The sequence below is a fragment of the Eurosta solidaginis genome, chromosome 5 (genome assembly GCF_040869045.1).
Source record: "Eurosta solidaginis isolate ZX-2024a chromosome 5, ASM4086904v1, whole genome shotgun sequence".
Lineage (NCBI taxonomy): Eukaryota > Metazoa > Arthropoda > Insecta > Diptera > Tephritidae > Eurosta > Eurosta solidaginis.
Window position 1 is genome coordinate 196,336,550 of NC_090323.1, and position 23,188 is coordinate 196,359,737.

At 38.7% G+C, this 23,188-nt stretch overlaps 2 protein-coding genes across 2 annotated transcripts; one reads left to right on the forward strand and one right to left on the reverse strand.

Moving 5' to 3' along the window:
• Positions 1 to 2,281: 2,281 nt before the first annotated feature.
• Positions 2,282 to 3,698, forward strand: Tcs3 (Probable tRNA N6-adenosine threonylcarbamoyltransferase Tcs3). Its single transcript, XM_067792076.1, has 3 exons — positions 2,282 to 2,543; positions 2,602 to 3,081; positions 3,139 to 3,698. Exons 1-3 carry the CDS (start codon positions 2,429 to 2,431, stop codon positions 3,591 to 3,593), a joined length of 1,050 nt encoding a protein of 349 aa, XP_067648177.1. The 5' UTR covers positions 2,282 to 2,428; the 3' UTR covers positions 3,594 to 3,698.
• Positions 3,699 to 10,183: 6,485 nt separating this feature from the next.
• Pdh (Photoreceptor dehydrogenase) lies at positions 10,184 to 17,178 on the reverse strand. The gene is made up of 4 exons (XM_067787269.1): positions 16,862 to 17,178; positions 14,535 to 14,762; positions 10,623 to 10,796; positions 10,184 to 10,556 (listed from the first exon to the last, which is right to left on the reverse strand). The coding sequence occupies exons 1-4, from the start codon at positions 16,952 to 16,954 to the stop codon at positions 10,260 to 10,262; spliced, it is 792 nt and encodes a 263-aa protein (XP_067643370.1). The 5' UTR covers positions 16,955 to 17,178; the 3' UTR covers positions 10,184 to 10,259.
• Positions 17,179 to 23,188: the final 6,010 nt, after the last annotated feature.

The window sequence follows — 23,188 nt, forward strand, 5'->3', positions numbered from 1 at the left end:
CGAATTGGATTAAAACCCAAACAGGAAAAATTTTATTTTACTCTAAAACAGGATTCCCAGGAGTAGTGATTAGTATCAATGGGACTCACATTCGCATAATTTCACCTATTTTGGCTGCATCCGAACTGCGGCCAGCCTCGTCCAACTTCGGAATGTCGCTCCATAAAGTCAAAAAGGTATTCAATGTGATCCTTCGTGTAAACGTTGGTTTTTCTATAAATGTGTACAAAATTGTTGATTATTGTTTGATTAAAAAAGGTTTAACTACCGGCTTTCAATTTTTTGTTTTTATTCGGTAACATTTTATGAGACCTTGCACCATCTAACTATTATCAAATTTGGTATCAAAAGAAGTATTTCGATCTCCGTTTTTAGGATTCGAAAGCGGAAATTAAAAATTTTATTTCTGTCGAAAAATATTTACAGAAACCCACAACAACCCACGGCCGCGATTTGTAAAAATAACCCTGGGTGCATCCAACGCCATTCTGCATTACTGTGTACAAAAAATCTGGCAAAATACAACAATCCCATGAAAATTTGAACCAAAATGAGATGACAGAAATTAAATTTTTAATATCAGCTTTCGGATTATTGTTATTGGGTTTAAAACGCGCCTTTTTATACATCTTCCAACGTTTTTAGACGTGTTTTAACTTCCGATCCCGGTTTTTAAATAATAGTATTCTACTTTCAGAGAGTTAGCACTCAATGACTGATAAACGGTTGTGTTCGCTGTAAGCGCCCAATTTAAAGCCAAATTAAACTTCCTTAAGCTGGAGACATTGGTGCTTTATCGGTAACCGTATCGGTAACCTTATAACAGCTGATTCGACCAACCTTATGAGAATCAATGCAATCGATTATTGGTGCCGCTAAGGTCGTAACCGTATCGTAGCCAACCAATTGGTTTTTGGTTTACTGTCGTAACGATAAACAGCTGATTACGTTAGGGATACGGATACAGCGATACGACATACGGCACCAATGACTCCGGCTTTAACCCTAACGCCATAGTCGTAACCATACCCATATCCATAACCATCTCAATGTGATCGATTAATGGTGTCTTAACCTAAAAATCTTGAAAATTTCATAAAAATGATGAAAACGCAAAAAATTACAAACATATTCCACAAAATATAAGTATCTTAGTCATAACGTATCCAAAACAATGAAGAAAGTCTAAAAAAAGTTATTAAATTCACCAACTCAAATATTTTTAGGTTATGGATATGGCGAGAAACCAAAAACCAATTGTTTGGCTATGGCGTTAGCGTTATGGTATGGCACCGTTAATCGATTACATTCCTTTTCATAAGGTAGGTTCGATCAGCTGATATATCTGGTTATGGCTTTATGGTTATAAGTCACCATTAATTCGCCCTTTAACTTTGCTTGGATTATTTTTGTCGGCTAGGTATCCGTGGACGCTTACAGGGAACACAACTGTTGATCATTCATTTAGTGATTACTTTCTGAACGCAACGTTGGGTAGTTTTGATATACTCAACGGTTGGGGTTTTACGCCAAATTACTGGGCATACATCTTTACCGCTACATTCGTTCAACGTGTTTATACGGCATTTTAATGAATACAATTTTTCCTCTTAATATCGGGAAGCGTGAAAAATAATTGGATACGTTATGACTAAGAGACTTATTTTTGTGGAGTATGCTTGTAATTTTTAGCGTTTTCTTCATTTTTATGAAATTGTCACAATTTTTAGGTTAAGGCACCATTAATCGATCACATTGGAGATGGTTATGGATATGGGTATGGTTAAGACTATGGCGTTAGGGATAAAGGGCGAATTAATGGTGACTTATAACCATAAAGCCATAACCAGATAAAACAGCTGATGGAACCTACCTTAAGGAAATCAATGTAATCGAGTTAGCGTTATGGTATGGCCACATATAACACACAGAAGATTGCTCATTCACAAGTTAAAAATTGCTTCGTTCTGCGCATCTACGTCACTGTTGACTGCTTGAGCGAATGTAAGAAAAAAAAAACAAGAGCTAAAGGAAAATGACGTACGAATTTCCAATAAAAAACAGCTGATATTTTGTTTACATGCGCAATGCGCAATCTTCTGTGGTTTGTGTGGTTTGTGTGGTATGGCGCCATTAATCGATTACATTGATTTCCATAAGGTAGGTTCAATCAGCTGTTTTATCAAGTTATGGCTTTATGGTTATAAGTCACAATTAATTCGCCCTTAAGGAAGTTTAATAAGCCCTTTAAAGCGGCCATAGATGTAGTGTCTGATCCTATCGATCAGCTGTTTTTCGAAATGACAACTCACAAGGCCAGCTTTGTTTACAAATATTTTTAAATTAGCGTGGTGTTTAAGGATTCGGCAAACTAAACTTAAAACGAGAGTATTTAAAAAAATAGTTGCTTGACAATAACAAAACAAGAATGGTTTGCGCATTGGGCATCGAAGGAAGTGCAAACAAAATAGGAATTGGCATAATACGAGATGGAGAAGTGCTGGCGAATGTCCGTAAAACCTATGTAACACCGCCAGGCGAAGGTCAGATGGATTTATTAATCTTTCCCAATTGTTTTTATACAATTTCAAGTTTGAATAGGTTTCTTGCCCAAAGAGACAGCCCAACATCATCGAGAGGCAATATTGCAACTAATTAAAAACGCTCTAAAGGAAGCTAACCTGCAACCAAGTGAATTGGATGTTGTTTGTTATACCAAAGGCCCAGGTATGGCGCAACCATTATTAATTGGAGCAATAGTAGCGCGAACACTTTCGCTACTATGGAAGAAACCACTCTTGGGTGTTAATCATTGCATTGGACACATAGAAATGGGACGTCTAATAACAGGAGCGCATAATCCGATCGTCCTCTATGTGAGTGGCGGTAATACGCAAGTAATTGCATATTCCAATAAACGCTATCGTATATTTGGTGAAACAATCGATATTGCTGTAGGTAATTGTTTGGATAGATTTGCGCGCATCATAAAACTTTCAAACGATCCCAGTCCGGGATATAATATTGAACAGTTAGCTAAGAATGGAAAGAATTTTGTAAAACTACCATATGTGGTAAAGGGTGAGTGGGGATATCTCGGATGATAATATCTCTATATATAACAACCTTTATTAATAGGTATGGATGTAAGCTTTTCTGGTATACTTTCGCATATCGAAGAAATCGCAGATCCAAGTAAAAGACGAAATAAAAGAAAAAAACCTGAAGAAGCTGTGAAAGACGAACCAGAGTATACAAAAGAGGATTTATGTTACTCATTACAAGAAACCATATTTGCTATGTTAGTGGAAATTACAGAACGCGCAATGGCACATTGTGAATCAAATGAGGTACTAATTGTTGGTGGCGTTGGCTGCAATGAACGTTTACAGGAAATGATGCGTATCATGTGTGAAGAGCGTGGTGGAAACTTATTTGCTACTGATGAACGTTACTGTATTGATAATGGACTGATGATTGCACATGCCGGCGCTGAAATGTTTCGTGCTGGCACACAAATGCCATTTGAAGAATCGTTTGTAACGCAACGTTTTCGCACGGATGAAGTGTTGGTCACTTGGCGTGATGATTAAGTTGAAAAAAAGAAATAAAAAAAAGTGTTGAATTATATGTTACATTGTTGTAGAAATGGAATAAACCTTGATGGATAATTAAAATTTTATTTTCCAGTTTTTCCAAAATTATACAGTGCTATTTTTTTAATTTACTTATTTGCGTATGTATGTATGCTTAGCTTAGGAAAACCACTCCACGCAGCTTGGGAAAACGTGGATGTTTCAATAGTTCGACTACACGTACGATTCTGGTCCGCGCTGATGCGAAGTCTCTCTGGTCCAAGAACTCCGCTCTTTTGTCAGATCATACTGTGGCGCCGCTCTTGGTTTGTTTAGTAATAATGAAATATTCAATCCGGTTAACATTCGTTGCAAATAAGTAAGTTCTTTTTATTGTTGTTGTAGCATAACGTTAGAAGAAGCAGAACTTCTTCAAGGTTCAAGGGGTTGTGCTGCGCAACCCCTTCAAGGGGTTCCACATGCAACATATGTCTACTTCAACCCAATTGTTAACGTCAAGTATCCGTGGCGGGCAGGCTAGGCTCTGGCGGCTTCGAATTCCGCACGGAAAGAGAAGGTTGATTGACCGAGAAGGCTCGTCATTCCTGTTTTCCTATTTTCCGGAACGTTCTGGATCAATATCCGATGAAGGACCATTACCATTTATAAAACTCCCTAAAACCTTCGGATAGTCTTATCGCTAAATGAAGAAGAGGAAGTTCTGACCTCATGTTACAAACGCATCGCCACATAAATCCTTCCACCATACTCCTTTCGCTGGAGCGGTAATAATTCTTAATTATTATTAAATATTAAATCTTAAGATTTTCAAAATTGTACCTGTGTTAGCTTCATATACATATGTACATAGCTTGTTGTTGTTGTATTAGCGACAAATAGCTTCCTAGTGGTTTACAAAAACAAAGATATTTGAAATCGGCAAGTCAGGTGAAGCAAGTATTCTATATTGGGTGTGGAGATTGCAAATGTTAGGAAATGGTAGTGAGAGACGAAGGGCTGTCATTTCAATCTAACCCCATTTAATTTGTTCCGTTCCTCCCACAAATTGTCATCCTCCCAGCAGCTCCTTGCAGCGGGACTGCGCCATATTCTCCTGCTCCGGGAAGGTATCGAACCCAATCCGGGTCCTTTTCCTGACCCCGGCCCTGAGAAATGGTTTTGCTGCGTTTGCCGGAAAATAATATTTTTAGAACGGTCATACTCTTTTCAGTGTGTCACGTGCAAGGGATGGTTGCATCGGACAGGTTGTACCCCACCGGGTTAGGGGGTTAGAATATACCCGCGGTAGGTATGCCTGTCGTAAGAGGCGCTAAAATACCAGATTCAAAGAGCTGTGTAGCGCAACCTTCCAGGTTGCCTGCGCAATATATAGCTTCCCAAAACCCAATTGTCAACCTCACCTATCCGCGGCGAATCCTGTTTCACTAACAAACGAGGCTCTGGCGACCCCAAGCTCCTCATGGAACTTGGGGTGGGGAGGGAGGGATGGCCTGAAGGTTTAATGTGCTTATATAAATCGTTCCCGAGATGGTCGGGCTACCGCCTTAATGGTGCTGTGTTACCGGAGCGTACCGGATCTGTATCCGGCAAAGGACCATCACATCGATAACACTCCCCAAAGCCTTCGGGGAGTAACCTTATTGCTACAACAACAACAATATCGGACAGGTTGTTCGGGGCTAGATTCCAAAAAAAGACGTCCTCGTAACTTTTATAAATCTTTTGTGGCTCCTTGCTGTTCACGCCCGAAGTCTACGCCCCCCCACTACCTTCGATCTGTTGCTTAGCAAGCCACAACAAGTACCCGCTGCTGCTCGTGCCCTACGGCGCCACCAGCTCATACGGGCGCTCCTACTCATAACTACAATCTCCCCAGTAGAGTGGGTAGCAATGCCGAGCATCAGCCCTCGCCCCCGTCTTCTTTCCCCCTCTTTTCCGGCAGCAATCGTGTAGGCCAGGGAAACAGACTCTTAGTCCCTACTACCTTTTGCACCGTCTGCCAGCATAGAATATATATGTTTGCGACATCCGCCCAATGCATCTCCTGCCATGGACGGTGTCACTTTCCTAGATGTTCTGGTCTCCGCGACGGAAACTCCCCGACGGGCGCCATGTTGCCAGGCCGCAAACCCAAATACACCGGGTATTTCAATGCTTACCCAGGGCCGTCCAGTCCCAGGGCCACAACAGCAATTGCGTCCTATCCTTGCACAACCCAGGCGTAGTCACCCGTCACTTACTCCTAGAGTGACGACGTCTCCCCCGCTGCACTTCAGAATTCTGCAGTTAAACTGTAATGGATTAACTAGCAAGATCACGGAGATAGTCGATTTAATGAAGCGCACAACATCCGCATTGCTGCGATCCAAGAGACTAAACTCCCAGCAAAATCTGCTCTGCAGACCTGTTCTGGGTATAAGGTCCACAGAAAAGATCGCGAGAGCGGAAATGGAGGCGGCTTCGCGTTTATTATACACCATTCAGTGCAATATCATATATTTGATCCCGACATCGGCCGCAGGGACCATGTCCCATAACCTCACGGCTTATCTGTCCCTAGAAATCATCAACATCTACATCCCTCCTGCCACCTGCTGCCTCAGTGGATACCGCCCTAATATCAGCGTCTTACTGGCGATAATCGCATTATCTTAGGCGATTTCAATGCCCATCACGATCAATGGCATTCAAACTTGCAGGCGGACAGCAGGGGTGAGTTTGTGGGGGATCAAATAGAAGAAACGACGTTCTACACAATAAACGGATACGCCCCCACTCGTATGGTAGGAAGCAGTCACAGTTCGCCAGATATATCAATCGTGAGCGCAGGACTCGTAAACTGCGTCAACTGGCAGCCGATGGTAACATTGGCATCCGACCACCTGCAAATACTTATTTCGCTCGAGTGTACCGCCGACTTCATCGCCACCGAAAAACGCACTTTCATAAACTTTAAAAAAGGAAAGTGGGACGAATACAAATCCTTTACAGACAGCCGCTTTGCTGCCCTCCCTATCCCGACTGATGCTCACCAGAGGAGCGTGCTTTCCGCAAGGTCATTGAACCCGCCTCGGCTCCCTTTATTCCCGCCGGAAGAATTCCCAAAATTCGGCCTCAGTTTCCGGCGCAGGCCGCAAATTTAGAGACAGAACGTGACCTTATAAGACAGCTCTATCCCGGCGACCACCAAATAAGGGATATAAACAAACGCATCAGATTGCTTGTGGATGAACACAAGCGGGCGAAATAGGAGGAGCATTTAAGTGGTTGTAACCTCTCTGCCGGTGTGGGTAAGTTTTGGTCCACCGTTAAGTCCCTATCGAATCCGTCTAAGCACAATGAGAAAATATCCATCGCCTTTGGCGATAAAGTGCTGTCGGATGCGAAAAAATGCGCGAGCGCTTTTGCCGACATTATATAAAGCATTTTACGGTTGACCAAGTTAGACGGAGAGCCAACAGACACGCACATAAACATAAATTCAGCGCGTCCCCAATTACCATCACCGCCAAAGAGGTTGAGGATGCCATCGGTGAAGCTAAACCATCTAAAGCAGTGGGCCCAGACGGCATCGCCATGTCGATGCTTAAAAGCCTAGGAAAAGAGGGTTTTAAATATTTAGCACATGTATTCAACCTGTCCTTGTCCACCTTCGTCATCCCCGAAAAATGGAAAATGGTCAAGGTGGTGCCGCTACTAAAGCCTGAGAAACCAGCTAACATAGGAGAGTAATATCTCCCGATATCTCTGCTATCGCCAGTAGCCAAGACGCTTGAACCCAATTTGCTCCCCTATTTCAAAGCAAATTTGCAACTAGCCTGTCATCAGCATGGCTTTAGAAAACTTCATAGCACAACCACCGCGCTAAATGCCATTAGCACCCAGATAAATTGCGATTTATATCAAAACCCCCACCATAGAACAGTACTCGTTGCACTAGACCTGTCAAAACTGGAAGGTTCTACCCCTCCTCCAAGTCTTAAAAGGTGGACCGCAAATTATCTGGGTGGTCGGCAGGCATCGGTGCAATTTAGGAACGCAACATCCAAACCGAGAAGAATAAAACAAGGGGTGCCACAGGGTGGTGTCCTATCCCCACTTTTGTTTAACTTCTACATATCAAAGCTTCGCCACCAGAAGGAGTCACTATCGTTTCCTACGCCGATGAATGCACAATAATGGCCACAGAAGATCGATGAGCTTTGCAACAGAATAAACGGCTACCTCCCTGAACTCTCCAGTTTTTTCGCCTCGCGAAACCTGACATCACCGACTAAATCATCGGCGACCTTATTTACAACATGGACGTCCCAAATGTCGACCATTTTAAACGTCCACGTCAGTGGCACTACGCTACCGACTGTCTTACACCCCAAAATCTTGGGTGTGACGTTTTATCAGGATCTACATTTTGGTGAGCATGCAGCCGCAATTGTACCGAAAATCCAGAGCCGCAACAAAATCCTCAAATCTCTTGCTGGCAGTACTTGGGGTAAAGATAAAGAAACGCTCATTACCACTTACAAAGCAATTGGCCAGCCGATTGCATGCTACGCGTCCCCGATATGGTCGCCAAGCCTAAAGACTACTCACTGGAAGAAGCTACAGGCCTGCCAAACTACTGGCCTCAGAACCGCCACGGGTTGTGTACTTATGTCCCCAGAACACCATATACATAATGAGGCGAGAATACTCCCCATTAGGGAGATAAATGAAATGCTAACCAAACAGTTCCTGTTGAATACCCAGCAACCTGGGCATCCCAACAGACATCTGATTGATGAGCCAACACCGCCCAGGGGCTTAAGGAGTCATCTCCGTAAGCATTATGAGGAAATACGACGCATGAGAACACAGCCGTATGAAGTTAAAAAAATACAAGCAGGTCCTCAGTGAACTCCACAAACAGGCGTCGGACCTCTATGCCAGGAATTGCCCTGTACGTTTCCACTTATACTTGGACAAACTAAAAATGAATCATTAGCAGTACGTGGAACGTGGCTTGGATACTGATGATACATCAGGATATTTATATATTTTTTTAATTTTTTTGCATTATACCCGTAACTCCTCATGGACCGGCCGTAGGTCCTCATGGACCGGCCAGTTCAACCTACCTACCCGTAACTTTCATCAAACAAAAGTAGCAATCATCTACATGGTTTTCAGGTTCTCTCCAGAGCGCTGGCATTGAAAAGGAAAAGTACTCACGTTCTCCCAATGACCACTTATACAGCTTTGTTTTGCATGCGTTACAAGAAAATTTCGGTAACCATGACTTATGACTGTCTGCTACTCTGAAACCAAAGTAGTGCAGATACGCATCTTTGAGCGCCTTTGTTATTATTTTGCCACTTTTTTAATCATATAACAACCACAAACATAACAAAAACACTTTGAATCAACTTTGCAACACTGTCTCTGCATTTTTATTTGCTCTAATCACTTTTATTACTTTACAGTTACTGTTGAAATGACTTATCAAGCAGTGCCACTATTTAAAAGCTGCTATAACAGCACAATGGTGCTATCATGCCAGAAATCGGAAACTAGAATCAATCTTAAAAAACTGAATGCAGATTCGAATTCAGCATATCAAATATAGTTAAGAATCGTTATTATCTGCTCAGATCCAAAAGTTGACCTGAATTTGTAAACTTGTGTTATTGTAGGCTTTGAGCTTGATTCGAACCCGCGATCTTACAAATCAGTAGGCCGATATAACAACAAAAATTGTAAATTCATTTAAAAAAAGATAAACGCGAAAAAAATTAATTAATGACATGCTTGCTATTGCATACAATTCAAAATTATAGATTGTACTACTTTTTCTTTATACATAATTCCTTCCAAAGAAATAAACGTGATTGAATTTTGAGAAGAATTTAATGTTTTTTCTGTCGTTTGTTTACTTTCTGAATTTTGACTTCTGAATTTTGTCTTCTGAAATTTGACTTGTGAATTTTGACTTCTGCAATTTGACTTCTGAAATTTGACTTCTGAAATTTGACTTCTGAAATTAGACTTCTGAGATTTGACTTCTGAGTTTTGACCTCTAAATTTTGTCTTTCTGAAAAAAGGGTTATGACTAATGTTTTCTGAAAAAATGTGTTTATGAATTTTTGCTTTCTGAATTTATGGGGGGCACCCCGACATACAAAACATATGTCCTGCTTGTAATGTGTCCCCACATGACACCAACCATCTCTTTAACTGTATTGCGGAACCAACGCCTCTTTTAACACCCCTCTCATTATGGTCCACCCCTGTTGAAACAGCAAGTTTCCTTGGACGCCCTTTAGAGGATATTGATGACAATTTATGATCGGTCGTACCTATTAGCTGGGGGGAAGCACTGCTACAACAACAACAACAAGAGAGGTGGAGTGAGTGAGAGTGGAATTGGGGGTCTGGTGCGACTGGGAGTGGAAGTGAGAGTTGGAGCGGTGGTTGGAATGGGAATGGGTTCGGGAGGAAAATAAAAGAATTAAGGAACGGCAAGAATAAGAAGAAACATATATAATAGAGAGTGAAGAGCGGAAGCGAAGGCAAACCAATCGGGTAAAGCAAAGTATCTATCTAATCTATTTTTTTAAATATTTTTTATTACTTGTTTATTTGTAAATTTTTAAACATAATCTTACTTTGCTAAACAAAGTCGTGCTATTCATTCAACTCTTGTTCAATACCACGCCAATAACTCTTCATTTCCATTGGAAATAATCGTTTGCCCTCTATTATGTACACCTGACCATTCTGCTCTTTTTCCAAAGCACTCAGTATGCAACGCGAGACATCAGCTGCACTCTGTTTATTAAGACGATCCAACACGCGATAAGATTCATCGCCCATATCGGTGAATAGTATTTTCTCAGTAAAGTTGGTAAACATGTCGGTAATCGTGGCACCCGGACAAATTGTGATGAACTTGATGCCGGTGCGAGCCAAATAAAGATCAGACTGTGAATGAGAATAAAATTGATTGGATTATACGAAAATATTTCTAGTGAAAGTATGGAGACTTACACCCAAACAACGTGTGAAATGAATAATACCCGCTTTAGTTGCAGCATACACAGGCATCAGAAACATGGGATCCAAACCAACGACAGAAGACATATTTGCGACTACACCACCGCTACCGCCATCTTCCTTGCTCATCACTTTGAGAGCAGCAAGTGTAGAGTTTATCATGCCGCCCTAGAGGAAAATTTAAATATAGTTATCATATATATTATTTCTAATTGCCGTTTTTATGTACGGGTCCCTTTTTCGCTCTTATTTGGAATCCAAATCTATAAATAAAGTTTTGGTTGTAAAGATGGAGATTCGGGCTATTAGCGAGCTTTGGGCAATTTTGGTCGTAGAGCTTTTGTTTAGCTATATTTTATTAAAATAATTTCTTAAAAATAAACGATTGTGAGCGCACAAAGAATATTTGTACTGCATTACCGACAGTTGCTATCATACGCCAGATGGCAGCACAAGCACAGCTGACTGAGCTGATGTTTGTTTATATTTGATAAGAGAATTTTATATTGGTTGCGCAAGATGCGCACGGGTCCGGCTCGTTACTTTTATAACGAAATTAAATTATGTACGATCTGCGCTGGTTAATGCATTACTATTACAATTACATTACTCAGTAATTGTAAATTACATATGTGTAAATTGTATGATCATATCCGTGTAATGTATTTCAATTATAATTGCAATGACAATACTCAATGCAAGGCCGCATCAGTTATTACAATAAAAGAAAAAACAGCGGAATGGCGATCCCCAAACAATCTCAAAATGGCGCAAAACTATAAAAAAAATTAAACTTGTTCCAGAGGTAGTCCCGAAATGAATCGAACATAGTACTAAAACAGCTCCAAAATAGTTTTGAAATTATCTCTACAACAACCCCGAAAAGTTTTCGAAATAGTCCCGACATAATTATACCTTGAAACAGTCCCCGATTAGTCTACGAGAACAATCGAGAAACGGTACTGAAAACAAAAAATACTTTCCAAATATTCTAAAAACTGCCTTAAAATTATCCGAAGATTACTCCGAATGTTTCTAAGTGGTCCATGAGTCCAGCAATGGTTTCAAAAACAATTTCCAACTAGGTCCGACCACAATCCAAAACTTGTAACGAAATGATCCGTAAAAGTATAAACTAAACCAGTTTCAAAATGCACCCGAAATGATACCAGAAACTATTCCGACATGATTCTTAATTGATCGCCAAATGATTACAAAATTATATCGAAAAAGTAAAAGGAAGACAACACCGAAAGGATGTCAAATTTATCTGAACATATTTGGGAAGTTATCCCGAAAAGGTCTGAAATTTGTTCGAAAAAATTCCGAAATTATCCAAAGAATCCCAAAACTTTCCGAAGACATTCCCGAAACTGTACGCAATTAGTCCAAAACTGATTCCGAAAACAATTCCTAAATTACCACAAAATCATCCTGAAATAGCACTGAAACAATCCCGAAGTTATAAAAAAGATGGTACCTAAAATATCCTGTGTTAGACGCGGAAACAACACAGAAATGATAAGGAGATCACCCCAAATATTCGAAATCGCTTCCGAAAGCAATCTAAATGTGGTGCCCATATGATTTCGAGAACATGCACAGATAGTGCCGAAAACAGTTAAAAACCTGACTTTTATTCTTAATCCTCAATCTACTATATGACGTAGATATCAATTTAAATAGTTTAAGAAAATGTTTCTTAGGGGGAAAAGAGCGAGAAAGTTAGCTCTGTTCACTTCGAAAATTTGTTTATACGTAAGCCAAAAACACTTAATTTTATAAAAAGGATCAAGGAAGGAAGGTCATCACGGTTCCAAAAATTGATTAAATCTTGTTCTAACTACAGCAGCGAATAGAAAAATAGCACTGCTAATGTCTTCAAAATATCGCAAATTCAAATCTTTTTTTGTTATTTTCGATGTTTAAAAAACATACTGCTATGAATTTTGTAACCGAAACTATGCAAACCAATCTCAAACATGTTCCGAAAAGATTCAGAAATTCCATAAATGTTAAAATTTCGAACTTTTTGTCTGATGTTCTGCAATGTTTTGGGATATGCTGTTTTGTAGCCCAAAAATTTTAGTGGAACAAAGTACAAGTTGGAGGTCTATCAAAATTCGCATTGATTTTTGACAGTTTTTTTTCGAAAGGTGTGTTAAAATCTCTTCCATATCAAAAATTGGAACACGCTCCGGAAAAAAATTGCCAAAAATCAATGCAACTGGCCTACAAATTACATACTGAAAAAATTAAGTGAACTCGAATGAAAAGTTCAAAATTTTCGTAAAGTTTTTGAGATTAAATGAAATATGGCAATATGACTATCAAAATCTAAATAAAAATATACTTAATATCGATTACACGGGCTTGACTTCAAAGCATTAAATTTCAATTATTTAGGTCGCAATTTGACGAAAAAAAAAAAACATATGGCATGAAAAAGTTTGCTTTCCTATTCAGGAAACCGCTTGAACGATTTTAATTTTTACTTGAAAATGAAACAATTCAAATAAATATTTATTTTGTATTTTTGTTGGGCCAAGGAATAATAAATATTTTTATTAAGTTTTAATATAGAAATAACTTACAAAAAAGTGGAAAATGATTTAAAAGTGTACACTTTTCACTTTCTTTTATGTTCATAGGTACTATCCCCCAATAAACCCCAAATATAGTCTCCCATCATGTTTTCATTATATTGGCCTCGATAACGTTATTCGAAGAAGAGCTCTGCTTTACTTTTTGGTAAATTTAAATCTCTAGTCAAATCATTAAAATCTTCAGTAGTGATGAAATGATATTTTTTTGGTTGTTCTGGTGTCGGTAAAAACTCCTTATCGGCATTACTTTTATAAGAACTAAGAGATGAGCCACTTCGCTGCCATAATTTTTTCGGTGGCTCTGGTACTGGTCGTGTCAGATCATGTGCGACTGGAGCAGAAGAAGATTCAAGATCAGGGTATTCCATAGGTTTTGCATTTTTTCCTCTACGTCTTTTACTCGGATTCACAATGCAAAAGAAGCAGTCTTTAACGTGGTCTTTTGGTTCTCGCCCGATTCTTGGTGTTGCAAATTTCATAGATCTTTTCTCACCTCGATACCAACCTAATGTCTACTTTAATTGATTTACTATTTAAATAAAATTGGCTTACCTTCCAAACATCTTTTACAATAACTACAAGCAACATGTGGAGCCCATGTCTTGTCTTGATTCCAAACAGGCCAACCAAAATATGCTTCACAGAGGATGAGAGATGTATTTAATTCATATTTACACTTTCGCGACGACATTTTAGGTTATTCTAGATTTTTACAAAACACCTGATCGTTGTTTAGTTATCACTCTAGCGCCATGAGTATTGTTACTATAACTATTACGAAAGCAAACTTTATACCGAAAAAAAGGTGTTCTTTTCATTTTTGTTTATAATAAAACACAAAATCATGAAATAAACTTTAGGACAAAGAACAGCATTTTTTTTGTAGAGTCGTGTTATCTGTTTTAGTTGAAGTCTGGGCCCGTATTACGTGTTACGATCAGTGACTGGAAACCATTTTCACTCAAGCGGTAACTATGCAACTGTCAAACTTTTTCTAAAAATTATTATAAGTTATGGATCTAACGAGTACTATTTGTTGCTAATTCAAATATGCCATTAATCCGATCCAACATTTCAGAGCTACTGAGATTTAAAAAATATGAGTTTCGATCACGGATCTTAACACGTAATACGGGCCCTGAGTCGAAGGATTCATTGTAAGTGCGGACTATAAAATTCGATTGAATTCAAACCGTTTCAAAAAATTATTACTCCTAAAACCAATCATTTGATTAATCTTGCCATTCCTACCCGGCTCCGCTGTGACTTAATACGAAAATCCACAGCTTATAAAACTTACCAAGTTGACTAAAATTGTACGTTGCACATCTTGATCATTGAAAATTCCAGCTATATTAACAACAATATCAATCGAATCAAATGCCTTCTTAAGTTCCTCGTACGCATTTTCAATGGCCTGCCTATTCGCTACGTCCACTTTGACGAGCATAATCGTTTGTGTAGGATGAGCAGTACGTAATTTGGAGATGTCTTCCAAATTTTCTTGTATATCAATAATAGCAACTTTCTATGTAATAATAAAAAAAGGCGGAAATATTATACATCGTAGTTTGACGGCTAAGTGGAAGACGTCGTGTAACGGCTAGAAATTGCCAAATTTCGTAAAATATTTGAAGAACGTAACGTTTCAGAATTTGGTTTAAGCCTGAATTTTTAGCCATTCATCGGTTTTAACATTTTTTCATCCTTCATTTTACCTAAATTTAAAACCTCTCAATGTACTGCTACAGTTTTAGTTATTTTATACTTAAATTTTACACTTTACTGCCCAATAAGTCTATATTCGCAAAACTTTTTTTAAAAGAAAAACCAAAAATTTAAAAAAAATTTTAAATAGAAGATTGTACACTGTTTTAGTATTGAAAGACAACCAGAAAGTTTAAAAAATCTTAAAATAGAAATTTGTTGTCACTTCTGGTTTTAAAACAAAACCAAAAAGTATAAACTTATGTTGAAAATCTAAAAATAGAAACTTCATTTGTGGAAAGTGTCATAGATTCTTTTTCACAACATTTTGTCATACATATGAAGTGTTCTAATAAACAGTAGTAATAGTTCAGTGGGTAGACCGCAGGATTCTGATCCAGACACTTCGCTTTGAAACCTGTCTACGGACCGCTTACTTTTTTTAATACAAGTTTAGCCTGGTCTGGTTAATAATTGAAACCAAGCTCAACGCATTCATTTTCACAAAAAATGGTATAATCTAAATTTTAAACCAAATTTAATTTTAGTACAAAAGTTTCAGATTTAAGCTCAAACTTTTAAACGTGTTCTTATTCATGAATCGTGAATTTGTTTGAAGAGAACTTTAGTTTAAATCGCTCTCTAGCTTAACTGTCTTAAACGCTCACAGACGTTTATAAAGAGTGGACTAGACCTTTTCAAGTTTATAATGAGAAAATATTACTTTGTATTGAGAAATGTAACTTTATATGGAGAAAACACAAATTTATAATAGGAAATCCAAATTGATAATGAGAAAATGAAAATTGATAATAAGAATCGTAACTTCTTATTGAGAAAATATAAATTAGAAATCGATTGTGATTGCGATTTCAGTATTTTGACCGCGGTTCGATTCCCGGTGAAACCTGTTGAAATAAATAAAACATTACGAAATTTCCTGATGATGATGACGTGGCGGTTTTCGAAATGGGACCATAGCAATATACCATATAATATATAATAACAGTAAAAGTTTCCTTCTTATCAGTTTTCCCCAATAAAACCAAAAATAATAATTGAATAACAATTATCATTTCCCGGTGTTAAGCTCATTAATTCTTAAAAATCTTAAGTAAAATATTTAACTTTAATACTGTAAAATTGTAAGTAAGCTGATCTGGAGTCGATGAGCCAATGCTGCAATATCTCGGGGATACAGTATAAAGACAATATAAATTCTAATGATGTTTAAAGCACTCGGAAGCATTTAAAAAGCGTGAGGACGATTCCGGGAAACATATTTAAGTCTGTACTTGCACGTGAACTAAAACCAAACGTCTGTTTGGAATGTAGGTATGTGCGGTATTGCTCTCGCACATTCCCTCCTGTTTGCTCGCAGGCTCCTGTTCTCCTGATTTATGGTATATGTAAATGTACTATTACATAAGTTAAGTAAAGAGTTTTAAAATTATAACCACTACCGTCGCCGTTCAGAGCAGATATTTTTAAGCTGTGAACGCAGTGCAATACAAGTCTACTGAAGTAAAAACAAGTACAAATAAAAACGAAATATTTTTATTTTCTCATTATGAACTTAAATTTTCTCATTAAAAATTTTTTTTCCTCAATATGAAGTTCCGTTTCTCATTATTAATTTATATTTTCTCAATATCAAGTTACACTTCTCATTATCATTTTATATTTTCTCATTATAAAATTACATTTTTCGTTATCGATTTGCATTTTCTCAAAATAAACTCATATTTCTCATTATCAAATTATATTTTCTCAATGTAAACTTGAATTCTCTCATTATAAACTTTAAAAGGTGTAATTTTGATTTCAAATTCCTACACATCCTTCAACCATTTGTTGAGACATGATCGTCTTCCACTTAGCCGATTTTATACAAATTCTTTTCAAGTCATCTGTTCTCACCGACGCCTCATTGGCCAACAATTGTTTGCAAACTTGTAAACCAATTCCTCCCACTCCGCCAGTTATCACTGCATTTTTATCACGAAATGCCATTTTATATTTTAAATCTTCAAGTGTTAAGTGTTCGATTAAATTTAAATTTATTTGTTTAACAATTTGCCGATGTTGTTCACTCCTTTCGATTACAAATCGACTAACGATTTGAGTTCCAATTGCTTGCGCATATAATTTACAAAATAGGTTATAATAATCCACTTTGCGGTAGTTATGTGATTTTAGAATACTCGAGTATTTCGTTAACAGTTAATGCACCCACTAAAGCCCTTTAAAGTGGCCTAAAGCGTTTTTATAGTAAGCGATTTGCATGAGTGGTTTTAGCAAATCGACTTAGTGGTTTTCGCATTGATGATCCCTAAGATATTTTATATCAGTTGATATATATACTTTCTGATATGCACATAAATATTCGAGGGGTCTAATAAAGGTAAGGTACGTTAAATTGAAAAATTGCATCCAGCGATTTTTCTGTTGAGGCTGCAGATTTAGTTGGAAGACGCTAAGATTTAGTTGGAAACCGAAATTTATCCTCGTCTAAAATTTATCCGTTCAACCTCCTGAATCTGTGAACATTTGTTGGTAAGGTGTAATTTCAGTGGCTGTTCCAGCAAAATAGAGGGGCACGCTCTGGCCGGCTGGTCTGTTGATATATGACTGGATGGGCTATTTATTGGTCTACGGGATGGGAACAAATTTATTGATCTAAGAGCAAACAAAGTGATGTTGAGAGACATCATACGACTCCTACCCAGAGCAGACTAATTGGCCATTTTACTTACTTAATTGGCGCTTAAACACTTAAGCGCCAGTCGTTTGTTGGTTGTACTAACTTGCGCCAATTAGTTACGGCAAGGGAACTTAAATCGTTTTCAACCTGATGTTTCCAGCGGAGTATGGGCCACCCTCTTCACCTGCTTCCATAGGCGAGTTCGGATAAGAATATCTTTTGGCCAGAGAATCACCTTTCATTTGCATATTATTATTAAATCTTCTTTGGTGTTCGCTGTCGCCAACGCGTAGAGGCACGTAGATCTTTCGAAGAACTTTTATCTCGAACTCTTAACACAATTGGCGAATACTTTTTTTATTTATTTCGGACTTGCCACCGCTGCGACACAAATAATTCGTGGGATTTGCGTTCGCCATGTGCTTCCATCAGATTGTGTCCCATAAAAATTCCAATCGACGAACTTTATGGCAGACGATTAAGTGCCCCTGGTATAAGCATTGCGGCTGTTCATTGCATTTCTGTCATTCGTGTGACTTTTTGTCAGACTGCACTGATTCTTTCCCACATTTAAACACGTCTGTTTTAAAGGCGTAATGGCCATTTATAGTTTTTCCCGGTTCTGCGCTCCACATGCTTTCCTCAACAGAGATCTCTATACATCGACTACTGAGTGGAATATCACCATATCTAATAAATTCATAAAAAATGACCCCGGCTCCCTCTGAAAACGGGGGTCGGGTCCAACTTTCTGCATGGGCGGCACTCTGCCTCGTTATAAAAAAATACCCTGGCCGGTCCACCAATAGTGTGGAATCAAAATCAAATCCGAACAAAATCCCTTTGTATACAAAATGTCCCTCTGTGTACAACATTACAACAACCACATGACAATTGCCAACTTAAAACGCAGATATCTCAGGACAGAGATACAATTTACCTTTTGCGCCTTCGGAATATTGTTGTGGAGGTCAATACGCGTCGTTTGACACCTATCCTATTGACGTATATTAGTAGTCGACCCCTGTTGTATGGATTCAAGGGGTTGATAAGGGCAATACAAAGCTTTAAAACTTAACAGCTTCCGCAACCCAATTGTCAACCTCACCTACGCAAGGGAATCCTGTTACAAATATGAATTTATCATATGCATGTTTAGCAGGCGAGGCTCTGGCAACCCCAAGTTCATATTGGTCATATTAATCGTTCCCGAGGATATTGTCTTGTTTACAAAGAGGCACAAGGTCCCAAATTCAATCAGGCCTAAGTTAGGAGGGTTGACCATACAGGAGAAACCTTGCACAAAATATCTAGGAATCATCCTAGACAGTAAGCTGTCATGGAAGCTCAACGTAGAGGAGAGGGTGAAGAAGGCTTCAACGGCACTTTATGCATATAAAAGAATGCTGGGTTGTACGTGGGGCTTATCGCCCTCTCTTTTTCATTGGGTTTTACTGCGATTGTAAGCCCTATCCTATACTATGAAGTTCTTGTTTGGTGGAAAGCCACACAAAAAGCAACCTACCTCAAAAAATTAGAGGGGGTATGCAGACTATCAATGCTTAGCATTACGGGAGCCCTGAAAACCCCGACAGGTGCACTGCATGCCATTCTACACATTCCAACTGTAGACCTGGTAGCAAAGAACATAGCGTTAACAACTGCAACCAGGCTCGGTGCCTCGGGCAGCTTGAGCGCCGACCATACGGCAATAGTAGTATAGCGTCATCAATCAAAAGACGAACAGACTACTTGATTCCCTATCTGCGCTTCGAGGGCGATCTTAAGGACACAATAGAGCTGGATGGTTGGCGCAAGGGTGCTCAAATGGCGGACTAGGCGATACATGTGTACACAGATGGTTCCAAAGTAGTGGAAGGAGTACGGGCTGCGGTATACTGTGCTGATCCGGAAATAAACAGATCCTACAGGCTGCCGGATTACTGTAGCGTTTTCCAAGCGGAAATAGTAGCCGTAACCAAAGCAGTAGAAACCCTGGAAGAAAATAGCCCAAGCTGCAATCGTGTTAACTTTTATATTGAGAGTCAAGCCGCAATTAAGTCAATAATCTCGCATAGCACAGCATCTAAATGCGTATTAGAGTGTAAGCAGTCCCTGGAGAGAATCGGGACAGGGAGAAGCATACATCTACATTGGGTCCCATGGCATATGGGAATAGATGGGAATGAAAAAGCTAAAAAGGTGCATCCTTTGAAGCTTGCTCTGTAGACGTCTCAATTAGACTGGGCGAAATTAAGCGAAGGCGACAGGCGCACATGAGCAGGAAAGGCGTGGGTTCAAGCGCGGGGCTGTAAAGTGCCGAAGATTATGTTTAGGCCTTACAACCTTAGACGAACAAAGTTGCTTCTATCATTAAAAAGAGAGGACTGTAGACTCATGACGGTTATTCTGACTGGACACTGCCTTCTGGCGTCACATGCCTTTAAATTAGGCTTGGTCAGTGATAGCAGATGTAGGAAGTGCGGGTTGATGGAGGTAACGATCGAGCACATTCTGTGTTCGTGCCCTGTGCTTGCTAGGCTAAGACTCCAGCTATTAGGAGTGATACAGCTGTCAGATCTAGAAGCAGCAAGTGTATTAAGTTCTAGGAAGCTTCTAGTATTTGCCAAGAGGACAGAGTTATTTTATAACATAGGTCCTGGTTTTTGATAGGATTTTTCAGTTTGGTCGTTAAAACAAGCTTCTGGTAACACTACGGACTTATTCAGTCTATGTGAGGTCCTCATGGACCGGCCAGTTCAACCTGACCTAATCGTTCCCGAGATGGTCGGGATAGTACCTCTATGGTGCTTTTTTACCGGAACGTACCGGATCTGTATCAGGCAAATCACCAACAACATCGATAACACTCCGCACTCTATCGTTAATACAACAACAACAACCCCTATTGTATATTATTACCGTTTTCAAACCGGCAGCCGAAATATTCCTCTCAACCTTCGATAACTTCTCGAGAAAAGAAAATGTATGATTCCGTGACCAATGGAACTTTTGTTATTCCCGCCATAATATGTACTCTGATATATAAAGCGAACAAAAATTAAAAAAAAAACATGTTTAATTACGATGTTAAATAGATACATATAATGGCAGCTGATATTGCACTTCAATTACAACAAGTTAATAATAAAGACAATTTTTATACGTATGTTTATTAAAAAAAAAATTGTATTTAGTAGCTGTCAACATAATTTAAGTATTAGTTATCTATAACGAGAGACCAAAATCAATCTTCCAATCCTCACCACGATGATCCAACCAATGACATTGACTGTGGTGGCAGGGCCGTGGAAAGGGGGGGAGGCAGCTAGGGCAATTGCCCTGGGGCCCGGAAGGTTTTTGGGGGACCGGCAAGGCAAAGCAGTATTGACAGTACTCTAACTAGGATTTCATAGATACATACATATTTTGTTGCTACGAAAAATTGTTTTAATTTTGAAAATCACTGAGCTAAAATCATAAGCATCCAATCAAATACTATGGGACATAGTCGTAGTCGAAATAAAATGTGATTTTAAGTAAGATAAACGTTTTTGACACAATTTATAAGCGCTATCTGTCAAAAATGCTTCAACTAACTTAAAATCACATTTTATTTCGACTATAACTATGCCCCTATCGGTTTGGTCGTATTACTTTTTCATTTTTGTAAAAGCCAGCGACATCTGTAAATACAGGTTGATTATAAACTAAAGCGTTAATTTGAAAAAAATAGTACACTTGACTTGTTTTGCGAAGCGCAAATTTGTGCAAACATATGAGTATGCCGGGGATAAGCTTACATCAAAGCCCTCCACTTAGCAAATTTGGGATGTGATTCGCTGCCACCATTTCAACTTCTAAACAAATTTCATGACTTGAAGATGGAAGTATTATTTCCTAACATGGGAGCGTTCTTTTAGTCTATTGTCTCGCGTGAAAAATTTTTTACGTTCTACTAAGTATGAGCCAAAATCGCTTGACAAGCCTTGGAACATTGGCGTTGGAGTCCAGCCTTGCTCGCAGCATTATTTTTGAATCGGTAATTTCCTTATTCGCAGACCAAAAAGCACGGAAGGTTTTCCTTGGCTGATTCAAGCTCTTAAAATGTACATATTTAGAAAAAGTTGATGTAAGCAAATCAAACAATGAAATCTAACATTTCATTTATGTAGTACATAAGTGCTCCAGTAAATCTTATTTTATATGAAATAAAACTGACAATGTGAATTGAAAAATTTATGTATGTTATGTTATTTTTTTTTTACTGGATTGAGTTTATTTTTTAGGGGGGCCCGTAAACGCAAAGGGGGACAGCTGCCATTTCGTAGAACATGCCATTACGTAGACGTAACATCAGATGTCGAAAATGTCAGTTGAGAGCACTGTAAGGCGACCGATAGTTCTGCACTAGTTCGGAATTAGTGCATTCCGCTGCAGGGGAGTGACTTTTGCAAGACTTTGATCGATTTCTCAGTGGGATTTTAAATGTAGGTTACATTTACAATGGCAAAATCGTCAATCCGCTACATCAGAAAAACACATTTGGATGATGTGGTAAGTTGCTGTACTTTTCGGAAGCAATGTCTACCCTCAACTGTTGGTCAAATTAGGGAAGATATGAGGCGGAAATTTAAATAATAATATTGTAACGAATTTTGGGGAATTTCGCTTATTTGAAACCTGCTAGCGTTCGAATCGCTAAACTGTTGAATAAATCACTCCAATATTCAGTATTACAAACTTTATTTAGATTATTTTGTGAGTAGTACTTCAAAATTATAGTTCACAACCAATAGCGTGTTTAAATCAAAACTGATTCGTTATTACTCAGCTTGCGCTGCTTTTATACTCTCGGTTTCCTAGTTCGCCCATTTCTCCTAAGGTCTAGTAATTTCGCGAACAGTTGTAGCTCAATCTTGGTTAGTTTCCAGCTATATACATGTATATCTGTAGTCCCCGCCTCTCCCATAGCCATATGCGTGTGTATGTGTAAGTAACTACTTCGGCTGACGACTACATCTGGTTGTGTGAAGTATCTATTCGTTGCCTTGTACATACATAAGTGTGGCTAGCTTTAATGTGTACATGTACATGGCTGATTCATGTTTTTGTTGTAGTGTGATTATTAACTAACAGCTTAGTGATGCTGATATTCGTCACAATATTATGCCCTAGACAGCAAATGTCAACCAACGCTTTCTTATATGGGCTTCTAAATTAAGTGTCCATGATACAGTCGTTATTTACATTATGATATTTATTCCTTCAAGACCCATGTCTCTCAAAGTTTTTATTATTATAGCAAAAGCAAAACCGAAACCGGCATCAACTTTAAGAAACGAGACTAAAACCGAACAGGGGTTGAAGTTTAACCACAGAAGGGGTAACATTACCAAAAACAATTAAAAAGAGCTTAGTCGGCTGCTTCTTCTCGGCAACAACCGATACCGACAAGTTATTGTTTTATAATCGGCTTATTGTCGTTAGTGAAATTATCGTCGAGCAATCGGCTTGTTATCGCCAAGCTTTCGATTTCCTTT